The sequence below is a fragment of the Acomys minous genome, assembly GCF_964271855.1.
Source record: "Acomys minous genome assembly, chromosome: 18".
Taxonomy (NCBI): domain Eukaryota; kingdom Metazoa; phylum Chordata; class Mammalia; order Rodentia; family Muridae; genus Acomys; species Acomys minous.
In genome coordinates, this window is record NC_140501.1 from 58,128,720 (window position 1) to 58,142,805 (window position 14,086).

General features: G+C 46.1%; 1 protein-coding gene across 2 annotated transcripts in view; it reads left to right on the top strand.

The window, feature by feature from the left end:
* TNFRSF19 (TNF receptor superfamily member 19) overlaps positions 1-14,086 on the top strand; it is an 84,357-nt gene that overhangs the window by 30,455 nt on the left and 39,816 nt on the right. For both annotated transcript variants that reach the window (XM_084767580.1, XM_084767581.1), the window contains exon 4: positions 13,079-13,257. In XM_084767580.1, the coding sequence (XP_084623706.1) occupies positions 13,079-13,257 (179 nt within the window). The remainder of the gene's footprint in view (positions 1-13,078; positions 13,258-14,086) is intronic.

Genomic DNA, 14,086 nt, shown 5'->3' on the forward strand with positions numbered 1-14,086 from the left:
TGACAGTGGTCTGTGCGTGTGTCACCGACTTTGGGAACCGCTAGCCACAGTGGCTGTTGAACATTTGAAATGTGTTCAGCTGCTGCTACTGAGAAAAGAGACATTTCGATGTTGTGACTCTGTTGAGACTCTGGCTTTTGAGTTGCAAGGTACAGCTGAGAAGGCATAAGGTATCTTCCAGAGGTTCCGGCGGAGGACCACATTCTAAAACAAACGTCTTCACCCTTGCTTCCACGTCACAGACCGCCCCCCCCCATTTCACAGAACCCCCAGCTTGCAGCCTCTAGCCCCATTCACTCCCCACACCAGAGGAGGCTCCTGGCACCCTGCTGCGCAGCCTCATATCAATAGCTCTCTCCGGTTCCCACGCTCCTCTCCTCAAAGTCCTAAATCTCTCCACTCCTTCTGGTCGCCGTTAGTCATGTAGCTTAATAAATAGTTTCTGTAACCGTATTTTTACAAAGAATATGACAGATGACTGAGCCATTTAGAGCCTGCTTAGGGAACTTCAGCCTGCTGAGCTGTATACACACACACACACACACACACACACACACACACACACACAGACACACACACGCACACCTCTTATTCTCTTTTGAAAGTTCCTAACCCAGATGAGAATGTTTTTTCCATGTCAGAGTCAAAATTCCAAGGTCTGATCACAGGGCCCCTGGGGTGGTACGTGCCGGTCACATACAGCCACAAGCACCTGAGTGCCACTTGTTTTCAGCGTCCTTTCCACTCTCCTGAGATACAAGGGAGAGGGGAATTTTTTTTTTTGTTTGCACAGAGTAACCACATTAGAGTTTTCAATTCCTACTGCCTAGAATTTGCCAGTACTGCCCCCCCCCTCCTCGCAGAGAATGAATGCCAACAATGTGCTTTTAACATGATCGCCTCACAGCAGTAAATCAGGAAACTAGTTTCTGCGTGAACCACTTGAAGCAGGCTTCAAGCCTTTGGCATGGTTTTCAAAGTAAGCTTTTCTAACCAATTATTGGGATGACTTTCGTTAATGTAAAAAAAAAAAAAAAAAAAGGAACTCTTGTAAACAGCCCACTTTCCCTACAGGGCAAGTGTCCAGCCTTGGGCTTTTAAAGGGTGTGTAATTTTTGAAAATGGTTTTTATCCCTGTGGATGTAGTCACCAAAAATTAATATAATTTTTAATTATGTATTTCAAAAAGACTCATTTCTGTCTTTTAAGTTGCTCATCGCTTTCTTTAGTTGCACAAGTGAGCCCGGCATGTTCAGCAGAGAGCAACAAGTTCCCTCTTGTAATTTTTCTTTAAAACCCCCAAGTACGGAGTTTCATAGCTTTTTTGGTGTTATTTTATTAAAGGAAATTAAAAAGCTGATTTCCAAGCATGAGCCGTATAAATCTAATTTGACATTTCCATTTTTGTGCCCTTGATTTTTCTCCACGAGTAACTTCTATCCCATTTAAATTTGGAATTTAACATTTAACTTTTAAAGTTCAAAGAACCAAAGCAAATAACTTATTGGCTGTACAAATAAATAGTGCTGTTAGGCCTGGAGGCCCTGGGGAGCCATTCCTGGTCACAGAGAGTCTAGGGGGCCCCCTGTGGTCTGGGGAGCTAGCCTTCCCACTGTAGGTGGCACCAGTCTGTGTTTTGCTAAGTGTTGGTTTTGCAAAGGCTGAAAAGAGAGAAGGAGGTTTGGGGGACTGTCAGGTTTGAGTCTCCTAGATCCTGGATAAACACCAAGTGTGCCTTGAGAATCATGGGCAGAGAGCTGCCAGCTGGGCTGGATCCCGAACCAGGAAGGAAATCTTCCAGGTCCATCCCGCCCTGTCCCTCATTTGTCTTCACACACAAACAAGAAGACTTTCTGGCTGCCCGGGGAGCCCTGGCTACAGTCTTTATAGACTATGCTCCTAAGAAGAATTTAGTTCCTAAAGGGAATCTTGAGGAAGTACTGCTTTGAGCAGTATTTGCTCATCCATCCGTTTATCAGCAAAGCGCTAAACTAGAGTTCGTGTGGGGTTACCACGGTCAAGGAAGGACCTCAGAATAGAATTGGACTTCACCACGAGAGCAGCACAGAAATGGGGGGTGTGTGTGCTGGGCAGAGTGTGGGCAAGAGGGGATCATACTGAGTGTAGGGTGTACGAAGAGTAAGGCGGGGGTCAGAGGATGGAAAACGACTTTGGGGATTTTTTTGGCTAAACTGATCCCACAGGATTCGCAGTAAGACCATCTGGGATGAACAGGAGCCACTGGGCACGGCGCAGGGTGAGGGGCCTGACCAGATACAGCGTGAAAGTTTGGACTAAACAGACTTGATAGATTCCTTTGATACAGTTCCTCATGATGAGTTGTAATGTGTATGTATGTGTGTATATATATATATATATATATATTTTTTTTTTTTTTTTTTTTTGGAGATGGAGGTTTGCCAAGGGGGTTGTGACCCACAGGTTGAGAACCTCTAGAAGAATCATTGTAAAAAAGGTAAAGATAAACACAGCCTGTGCCCTCACTTCCTTATCTGCCTGATGCAGAACAGAGGGTAGCTAGAGAGGTTTATCCCTTTCCTCTAAGCATTGTAGGGAGTAAGATTCGAAGTCATTTTAGATGTACAGTGAGGTGATCTGATGCGTGTACAGGCAACTAGCTGTGAATTCCTTCTGTGCCCAACACGTGGGTTCCGGGTGCGTGAATAGCGCCAGTCAGGCACACCCCACCGCTTCCGCACAGTCAGCGCTCTTTGTCACTCATGGAGCACTCCCCCGACGTGTGCCAAGTGTGAACAGCAAATAGCTGTGGAGTGGTGTGCCAAGCCAGCACACAGAAACAGGTATTTTAGAGAGATCACCCCCAAACCTATTTCTCTGGGTGGCAAGGATGGGATTTTAGGGACCTGGGAGAAAAAGGGTGTAGTGTTTAAGTGTTTAAGGAGGTCATACGTAGTAGGTTTCAGTAAACAAAGGAAAAGACATGCTCCCAAGCTAGGGAGGGGCACAGGTGTGCAAAGGCACTGTCATGTCCCTGCCAAGATCGTGATGGTTGGAGGCTGTGTGGCGCCGTCAGCTGTTCACCTATTTTGCACGTGGTCGTTATTTCTTGACCTTTGTGGAGATTTCAAGGCACTTGAAGCACCTGGTTTCACCGAATGAAATAGAAACATCAAAGCAGACGTGTATGTTGGGGGTAATTTAATATTTATGTGCCGTTTACTTGCAGCCAGATTATGAGTGATTCCAGTGCGCTGTGTCTATGGTACTTTGGATGTGTGGCCGCTCAGAGACGCTGCAGCACACACTGATCTCACTCCTCGGGAGCAGGTCCTCTGCGTTTCCAGGTCATTCAGAGTCTCTACTTAATTCAACGCGTAGAATCACACACTGAGCTAACACCACTAGTTGCCTTGCTGTGAACTAACTAGAGCATTTTTTTTTTTTAAAAAAAAAGTAACTTAACAATAGCAGATTAGTTTTCTAAGATTGCTTTTTGAAAATAACAAGTCTTAGGGGTTTTTTGTTTTTGTTTTTTTTTTAGTTTTAGTTTTTCGAGACAAGGTTTCTCTGTGTGGCCTTGGCTGTTCCAGACTCACCAGGCTGGCCTTGAACTCACAGAGATCCACCTGCCTCTGCCTCCCAAGTGCTGGGATTAAAGGTGTGCACCACCACATCTGGCATGAAAATATATCTTAAATAAAATTCTTCCCAATAAGCAATGTTGATAGATGGATGCTATTTTATGAACTATATTGAATACAGGATTTCTTTCTTTCTTTTTTTTTTCTTTCTTTCTTTCTTTTTTTTTTTTTTTTTTTGAGACAGGACTCTCCATGTAGTCCTGGGTGCCTTGTGAGTCATTCTGTAAACTAGGCTGGCCTCCAACTCAACAGAGCTCCTCTGGCCGGTGCCTCCCAGTAGGTGTGTGCCGCCACCACAGCTAGCGTGGATGTAGGTTTTCATTCCCCGAAACTCATCCTATGAGTTTAGCTTTTGCTGTCCCCAGAATTTGTAAGTCCAAACCCAAAAGTTGTATCCAGTAAGGAGAGTGAAGTGTGAGGAACTGGAGTAGGTTTAATCCTGGTGTAGAACGGAATACACACGTGCATGCATGCACACACACACACATGCACATGTATATCTCAAAAGATGCTCCTTCCATAAAGTACAGTGGGTATAAAGGACACAGGAAACTCTATGGCACAAACGCATTGGTCAAAGTGCTACTTATGTGGTACAAACTAGGTAGTCGGAATCTTCTTCTTCTTTTTTTTTTAATGTATAAAATACTGTCCCTGTATTAGAATACCCATTCTTTTTAAAAAGACAAGACCCTGGAAACTCCTACTGACTTTTCATTGCTGTTGCTTTGTTTTCTGAAGTACAGTCCCACTGTGTGGTCCATCCTTCTTCCTTAACCCCTCGAGGGCTGGGATTACAGGCACATGCTGCCGTGGTCACTCTCTCATTGCTCTTTATGTCCAGTTGGATCATTTGCCTGGTTCTTCACGGTGGGAGGGAGGTGGAGTGCGGGAGAAATGCCCTCAGTGGGAGCCAGCAGTGACAGTGGGCTGCCTGGCAGGGCCATGAAGCCAGCCCAGCTGGTGCCAGCCTAGACACTGGTGCCACATCTGTGACACAGCCCTGCAGGTGACTCAGTAAAGTGAAGTTGGAGTTAGATAAACTAACCGTGTTTCCAATGAAGCATCACTGCCCCCTCCCCCCTTCTTATCCGGTCCTGGGGTTTGAGCCCAGGGTGGTGCACGGTTGCTAAGCAAGCTCTTTACTACCTAGGCTGGGCCCGAACTCACAACCTTCCTGTCTCCACCATCCAAATATGTTATTAAACTTTAATCAGGAAAGTTGTTTTTCCTAGTCTGTAGAAAAATCCAAAAATAACAATAGCCATTGGTGTTAATTCGTTTAACAGGTGCCCACATTGCTTGACTTAGGCTCTGTATATTTTCCTACTTATTTCTTCCAAACAACGCCATAGGGCAGATGCCATTATTCCTGTTTCACTGACGAGGTGGCTGAGGTCCCCAGAGTTCCCACGGTAACTAAACCAACAAGTGGCAGAGTTGACACACCAACCCATGAAGTTTTGGAGCCAGTGTAGGAAATCACATCCTTTTTGGTTCTTATTTCAACGCTGGTCTGAAAAGAAAAAGAAAGGCCCGTTTCTTTCCAGTTAAGGCATGCGTTCGTTCTCTTTCCTCTCTGTTCCCCTCGCTGTTCTGCCTCTCTCCCCTTTCTCCTCCCTTTTCAGTTGTGTTCTAACTTGTACGTGGGCCTCCAACAATCCTGGCTGCAGGGATCAAAGCCTGACTTTGAAACACTCTGCTCTGGCTGGAGCCTTTGACTAGAAGCTTCTCATGTGAACAATGTGGCACCCGCTCCCACCCCCACCCCCGAATGTCACGTGCGCAGCGCTTTGATCTCTGGGGATGTGGGGGGGGCGGGGGAGGGAAGGCCCCTCTGTACTCACAGAAAGCCTTTGCGAGCTCCTGCCGCTCAGCAACAGAAACGCTCAGCCAAAGCACGAGAGTCTGTTGCAAGGCAGCCACAAGCCCCACACAAAGTACTGAACCCTAGAACGATGACCTCCTGCAAAGACCCCTCAGTCCAAAGAAATTCCTTCTGAACCCTCATCTTTAGGATTGTTCTGATTTCAAGGGGGAGAGGCGCTTTTGCAAGCACTGAACTATAAATAGTAGAATTATTAAAAAGAAACTCAAAACATCACAGATGACCACTTCTGGCCAGGAGACAGTTCTCTGTGAACAACTTTGAGGACTTTCTAACTTGTGAGCTGCTTCTTCACACTGTGCCAGGTGGGTTTTTTGCAACTTTCTGTCCTGTCTGTGTGTGGTGAAGAGAGTGGTTCACACCCTCAGCCACCCCCGAAATGTTAATCAATACTACTTTGAGACATCATCGCCTTATCCCAGTCAGAATGGGTAGATGAAAACAACAGCAGCAAAATAACAGCAAATGCTGAATGTATCTGAATGGGGGAACCAGGATGCTTATTCACCGCTTGTGGATGTGCAAACCCGTGTGACTACTGTGGACCTCAGTGTGGAGCTAGATACAGATTTGCCACATGATGGCTGATGGGTGTGCAAACCCGTGTGGCTACTGTGGACCTCAGTGTGGCGCTAGATACAGATTTGCCACATGATGCAGCTGCGCTACTCTTGGTTATATCCCCAAAGGCTGCTTCATCCATCTGCAAAGACACCTGTTCATCCATGTCCACTGCTGCTCTGGTCATAACAGCCAGAAATTGGAAACAGCCTAGATGCCCATCAGCTGATGAATGGATAATGAAAACGTGGTACACTTATACAAGGAAACATTTAACTTTTAAGAAAAAATGCGCCTGTTGAGGCGCTAGAAACAGTCATCCCGAGTGAGGGAACCCGAATCCAGAAAGACAAACATAGCATATTTTCTTTCATATACAGACATTAGCTTTGAATCTTCAGATGTGTGTTGCATTTGGAATAGAATGAAACTTTAGGAAACTTTATGAGGCCATGGGGGAGGGGAGCTTTCAAAGGAGGAAGATAAGATGCAGTGATATAAGGGGGGGAATAATGGATCAAGGAGGATTGCATGGGGGAGGGGAGAGGAGGGGAAAGGTAGAGTAGAGGAAGGAATATGGGGCAGTAAAACTAACACTAGAGACCTGAAAAAGTCTTAGAAATGCATTACTGGAGAGGCTTCCTAAAATTCATCTATCTACCTATCTATCTATCTATCTATCTATCTATCTATAGCATACATATGCACAGGTACAATATACACACACTATACATATATGAGTTTAAACGGAGTTACTCCATAACTCCAGGAGGAACAGCTGATAATCCTATGATGAAAATTAAAATTCCAGTGCCAGGAGTTTTCGAGTTGTTGGCCAGTTGGTTCCCATAGATCCCTAAACATCATAGATTATTACCGTTGTTCATTATCACTCTCCAGAACTTGACCCTGAGACCCTATTGCTGAAAGCAACACATACTTGCATCAAGAACACGGTGAAATCGATCTGGAACTGACTGGAAGGATTCAGTCGCATGGCCAGCTTTCATATTGCCAGAAGGTGCCGTGCATGACATCATAGGAGAAAATGTACCTTGTGTGATACAATAAAGAAGTGCCTACTGATGCCACAGCAGCATGCATGTTCTGGAAGCAACCAACCCCTTTTTGATTGGATGTAAGGCCTGTGACATGCGACAGAACCCATACCTGGCACTATTATCAGGGCCATGAACCTGAAGCTAGCTTAGATAGCTTACAGGTCCTAGGGAAGAACCTATTCTTATTATTCTAAGTGGACATAGTATTAGAACAATTCCTAGTAACTTAAAACGATGCCCGTCAGTCAGGGCATCTTTGAACTCCCACCAGAGAAGTTTCTTTGTGCAGTAGGTGACAGTTAATCCAGAGACCCACAGCTGGTCAACATACAGAGAACAAGAGATTGAGGAGTGCTCAGCTGTGAATGAAGCATCTATACTTTCCCCTCCCCTCAAGGCTCAGGGATCATCTTGGAAGAGGAAGTAGAAAGAGCCAGGAGTGATGGATGCCTGACTGCAAGGAAACAGGGAGTTCAAGGACAGCCTGGGGCGCTGCGTGAGATGCTTTCTGAACATGTACACTAACCATGGGGTGGGAGATGTAGCTCTAGCTCAGTGATTAGCATCTGCTTAGTGTAGATGAGGTCCTGGGTTCAATCCCCACCACTGGAGAGAGAGAGACAGGAGGGCGGGGCAGGGAGGAGTGCGCAGTTTCTCTGTAACTGCCTCTGAAATATGTGCAGGAGGTGTGCATTTGAGAAATATAGTGGTTCTCATTTCTCTGCAGTAAACTGAGGCAGGGGGCTGATTGGCAGTTAGAAGCCAGCCTGGGCTATAGAGTGAAAAATCTGCCTGAAAACACAAATGAAAATACATTTGAAAGAGACATAATAACTGAGAGGACAACAGGCTCTTAGAGGTGTCACTTACCCCCAAAGGGGAAGGTGTTAATTAGCTGAATTGACTTGAATCTTCACGTCCCAGCCTTGGAGGGTGTCAGCTGTTAAAGTCAGGGTGTTGATTGGATAGAGGCGAGTGGGAGGACCCTACTGAGGCTCAGAATCTCAAGGGTTTATCTCACCTGAGGTAAGTGGTCTCCTGACCCTCAGCAGAAGATGTACTCCCACCCCAGAAGATGTGTTCCCACCCCACCCCCCTAAATACTGCCTTTTTGCTCCACAAGGAGGTACCCTAAAGAGCTTACTGAGTTCGCTAATTCATTCAAGCAGAAGTCTTGGGAGTATGTGGGAATGGATTTTAAAGGTGTGGGATAGTGATGGAAGGAGTTTAAAACCAGATCAGGCTGAATTTGTTAGTATGGGCCCACTGTGTGGACATTCTAGGTTTAGTATGGAAACTTACGCAGTTTTTTTTTTTTTAAAGTGGTGTCAAGAGTTTGCTTGAATGGTTGGATGAAGCATTTGTCAAAAGGTGGCCTACTGAAAAGGCATTGGAGATGCCAGTTCTCCCTTTACTTAGTGTTGAGGAAGGATTTAAGGCTCAGGGAAATTGCAATTTTAGAGTGGGTACACAGTGTAAAGCCCAATCCTTCACTGTGGGAAGGCCCAGAAGACATGCCCTTTGCTAATCCTATAAGGTACAAAATGGCAAGCTCTGTCATCAACCTTTTCCTTGTGCTATCCCTTAGGGTTGGAGACACTGTTGCTCAGTTGGGTGAATTAAATTTAGTAGGTTCAATTGGGCCCTGTAGTAGCAGCAAAAGCCACAGGGCAGCACTAAATGGACAAAGGCAAGGTGATCATAGTTGTCACCATGGGCAACATAGACAAAGAAATGTCTGGAATGCCCTGAGCTGACCCATGATGGGCAAAGTGGCTTTGATGGTAGTGTGACTTGGGTGGACTTTTGATACTGGCTAACCAACCACGGTGTTTGCACACCTGAAACAGACAAGAAGCCTACTGCATTCTTATTTGATCTGTATAAGTGGGGGGTATTGGGGTGCAGAATCTCAAATAAATGAAAGAAAGGCTACATCGCATCATGGCAAAAGGGAATCTCAGTCTGTAACCAGTTTCCAGACTTAAGTCAGTTTGCAGACCCAGAGCTCCTTGATTAAAGAAGTAGCCAGCTTCCCTGAGGAAAGACAGGGATAAAATACCTAAGAGCTTTACTGCTACTCTTTCTCCTGCCTTCTCCTGAGGGACCTATAGTCTTTTACAAGGATAACTATTCACTTGGGGGAAAGGAAACACTCACATTTTCTGAGATTGATTAAAGGCATGCACCACCATACCCGGCTTAGATGAATACAGATTCAGCTGAAATCTGACTCCCAATAGGTCCAGTGGTCAAGTAGTGACTGATTGCAGCTGCTGTACCAGAGGTGGTATCCTTACTTGAGCAAATTAACACATCTCCACATACATCATATGCAGCTATTGATTTAGCAAATGCCTTTTTCTGGAGATGGCACATTCCTCACTTGGATGTGTTTCTCTGGCCCCTATACCAAGTGATTTGGAAAGCTGCTAGCTTTGAGTTGGGCCTGGAATAGGAGAAAGCTTTTCAACAGGTCCAGGCTGCTGTGCAGGCTGCTCTACCACTTGGACCATGTGATCCAACAGACATGATGCTACTTGAGGTGTCAGTGGCAGATAGAGATGCTATTTGGATCCTTTAACAGGCCCCTGTAGTTGAATCACAGAGGAGACCTTTAGAATTTTGGAGTAAGGGTCTACCATCATCTTCAGACAGCTGTTCTCCCTTTGAAAGACAGTATAAACTGAACATTTGATAATGGACCACCAAGTTACCATGTGACCTGAGCTGCCCATCATGAGCTGGGTGTTATTGGACACACCAAGCCATCAAGTAGAAGATGCACAGCAGCAATCTATTCTTATATGGAAGTGGCATATATGTGATTGGGTCCAGGCAGGTCCTAAAGACACAAGCAAGTTACACAAGGAAGTTGCCCAAATGCCTATGGTTTCTACTCCCATTACAAAGCTGTCTAGAGCCAAGAATGCCACTGTAGCTTTATGGAGTGCCTTGTGATTGGCTGACTGAGGAAGAGCAGACTAGGGCCTGGCTCACTCATGGTTCTGTATACTAAGCAAGCATCACCCAGAAGAGGACAGCTACAGCATTACAACCCCTTCCTGGGACAATGCTTAAAGACCCTGGCAAAGGGAAATCTTCACAGTGGGCAGAACTTTGGGCATTGCGCAGGGTCATATATTTTGTTTGGAAGGATAAGTTGCCAGATGTGTGATTGTTTGCTGATTAATGGGTTGTAATCAACGGATTGGCTAAATTGTCAGTGGCCTGGAAAAAGAATGATTGAAAAATTGGTGAGAAAGACCTCTGGCAAAGAAAGAAGTGTGTGTGTCGATCTCTCCATATAGGCAAAGGGTGTGAAGATACTTGTGCCCTGTTGTAAATACTCATTGAAAAGTGACTTCGACAGAGGGACAGTTCAAAAACCAAGTGCACAGAATGGCCCTTTCTGATAAGCCAGTCTCTTTCTGCCATCCCTGTCATTGCCCAATGGGCCCTTGAATAAATTGGCTAAGGTGGCAGATATGGGGCTTATTCATGGACTCAACAATCTAGACTTCCACGCTCCAAGGCTGACCTGGCAGATCTACCAACAGCAGAGGCTAACCCTGAGCCGCAGATACAATACCATTCCCTAGGGTGACCAGCCAGAGACCTGGGTGCCTCCATCGGACCACTTCCTCCATGGAAAGAATAGCGCTTTGTCCATACTGGAGTAACTGCATACTCTGGCTATGGATTTACCTTTCCTACATCTAATGCTTCTGTTAAAACTATCATCCGTGGACTTACAGAATGCCTTATCTACTGTCTTGGTATTAATCACTGTTGTTCCTGACTAAGGAACTCACTTTCCAGCCAGATGAGTGCATCATGGAATCCACTGGTCTTACCATGTTCTCCACCATCCTGAAGCACCTGGCCTGTCAGAAAGATGGAATGACCTTTTGAAGACACAGTTAGCCAATCAGGGGGCAGCAGCCTAGAAGGCTCAGGCAGGGTCCTCCAGAAGGCGAGATGTGCTTTGAATCAGCATGCTGTATATGGATCCCATAGCTAGGGCCCACAGTTTTAGGAACCAAGGGGTGGAAAAGGGAATAGTTCCGCTCACTGTGACCCACTGGGAACATTTTTCCTTCCTGTTCACACTACCTTAAGTTCTGCCAACGTAGAGGAGGAGGAAACCCTCCCGCCAGTAGACACGAGTTCCATCCAACTGGCCACTCTGGGCTTCTGACACCCTTAAACTGACAGGCTGAGAAAGGAATCGCAGTGCTGGGGGGGGGGGTGGACCCAGGTTACCATGAGGGAGTTGGATTGTCTCTCCACAGTGGAGGTAAGAAAGATTACGTCTGGAGTGCAAGAGGTCCTTTAGGGGCCTCGCATGTCCTGTGACTAAAGTCGACAGGGAAGCTACCACAAACTGATCCAGGCCAGTGACGAAGGGCACAGACCCTTCAAGAATCAGTGTGTGGCTCACTCCGCCAGGAAAAGAGCCAAGACCTGTTAAGGAGGAGATACAGACTGGGTGGTAGAGGAAGGTAGTTATAAATACCAGCCAAGACCGCATGACCAGCTGCCGAAACGAGGGTGATAATTGACGTGAGTGTCTCTGTCATGTCTTATTAAGAGTGTGTTTTCTTTCTTTCCTTGATGTCTTTATCATGTAATATAGCATCAATTAAGAGAACACCAGCAGTTACCATATTCAAGTTTTGAGATACCAAAAGAATGTCCCTCAAGGGACGTCGCCACCTATTCCAAAATTTATTATGTGTTTGTGGTTTACGAGGGACAGTTATATCATATTAGGTGTAATTATGACCTGGTTAAATATACAATGCATTTGCGATTATATGTGGAATAGTTATATCATGTAGGGCGTAATTATGACCTGGTTATTGTTTTCATTGGGAAATTACGCATGACATAAGGAGATAAGAGCGTGTCTCGTTGACAAGGAGTGGACTTACAGAGGCTGTTCTGATTACATCTGGAATGAACTACAACCCAAGTGGTTGAGTACACCGTGAAGGATTTTTTTTCTTAATTAAATCATTTGGAGGGGGAAGGCCCACTTTCAATCAGGATCTTTTGAGGTGGGAAGATCCAGCTTCGGTCTGGGCCACATCGCCTGCTGGCAGCCTGGATAAAGGACACACCGGAAGGAGGAAGCTTGCACTCTCTTGCTCTCCCTCTTGCTGGCAAGCCCTTTCCTTCCCTAGCATTAGAACCTACTTCTTCAGGATTCCGAGGCAGACTGAAGACCAGCTGAGACAGCCAGCCTCGTGGACACCCAGCTACTTATGAATACACACATCTGTCACCTGGGTTTCATGCTGCGTAACAATCATGTCATATGACTGTTATAGCGTAGTTTGCTCTTGACCACGTGGAAGTCTGGATTCCAAAGATTCTCTCATCCCTGTAAAAACAGGGCGATCTCCCCATGCGCATCACCCCTGAGGCTTGACCCTTTAGGCGCTTTGTTTGCTGTACTGAGGGGCTGAACCCAGGGCATCCTGTATGCTAGACAGGCTCTCTCTCCCTCTGAGCTGCATCCCAGGCTCTAGCTTGAGACCCTTAGCATCACATTAGCTCTCTTCGAACAAAGAGATGTTAAACTGGTCAGTGTTTTAAGGCTTATGGAATCTCTCACACACAACCACCTTTATCCCCCTGAAGCTGACCGCCTTGATGAGCGAACAAGCTTCCTGGCGGTCACATGGCTGGTTTAATTAGGGGAGAAGAAAGCATTATAATTCTGCCCTAATGCCCCAGTGGGAGACCTTTTCTTATGCACATGCTCGTGCCTATGGCATAAAGTGGATGGCTAAGGACACTTGGACAGGCTGCAAGAGAGATTATTAGCTAGGGAAGACACATTTGAACTTGGTGGGTCTTCTTTAACCCAGCAATCCCTTCCTTTTTTAAGCTTGCGGAGATTCTGAATGGCTTCTTTTACCCACTGATCCCTACAGGAATGTGGCTTCGGCTATGGGGAGGACGCACAGTGTGTGCCCTGCAGGCCGCACAGGTTCAAGGAGGACTGGGGCTTCCAGAAGTGCAAGCCATGTGTGGATTGTGCGCTGGTGAACCGCTTTCAGAGGGCCAACTGCTCCCACACGGGTGACGCTGTCTGCGGGGACTGCTTGCCAGGGTGAGTCCGGCCGTTTCTTCTATTATTTAATTAAATGTTTTCCAAGACATTTCTCTGTTCCCTCTGAACTTGGAGGCACACTGATTAGAACCGGAAGACATTTTGGCAGCATTAGGAACTTGTGTCGTTCCTTCTACAGCCTCCGAGAGCTTACCTTGTGCCAGGCATTTGTGACAAGGCGGAAGAGCAGTCCCACTGGCAAAGCTAGTAAACAGAAACACTTGGACAAATGGACAGAGGAATTGACAAGCCGCTCACTAAAGATGGCATTTTTCAAAACTGCAGCAAAAGCCGCAGCTACGAGCCTTCTGTTAGCCCCTGGAATAAGTCAGAGGAGAGTGTAAGCAGAGATTTCTGGCCATGTGGAGTTTAAATCATACTAGGCATTTTTTAAAGATTTATTTATTTATTTTATGTAAATGAGCGCCCTATCTACATGTACACTTGCATGCCAGAAGAAGGCACCAGATCACAGTGTAGATGGTTGTGAGCCACCACATGGTTGCTGGGAATTGAACTCAGGACCTCTGGAAGAGCAGACAGTGCTCTTAACCTCTGAGCCATCTCTCCAGCCCAATACTGGGGATTTTTAAAGGCTTAATCTGGGCCAAGAGAATGAGCTCAGCAGGTGAGAGCATTTGCCACCAAGTGGGCTGACCTTTGTTCAAACCCCAGGACCCTCCTAGTAAAAGGAGAAATCTAACCCCCCACTCCCTGCAAGTTATCCTCCGACCTCCACACGCATGCCGTGGCACACTCCCTCCCCCAAATAAACGTTTGAAATAAATGTTTGGAAAAAATGCCATCTCACAGAATTTTTTTTTTAAGG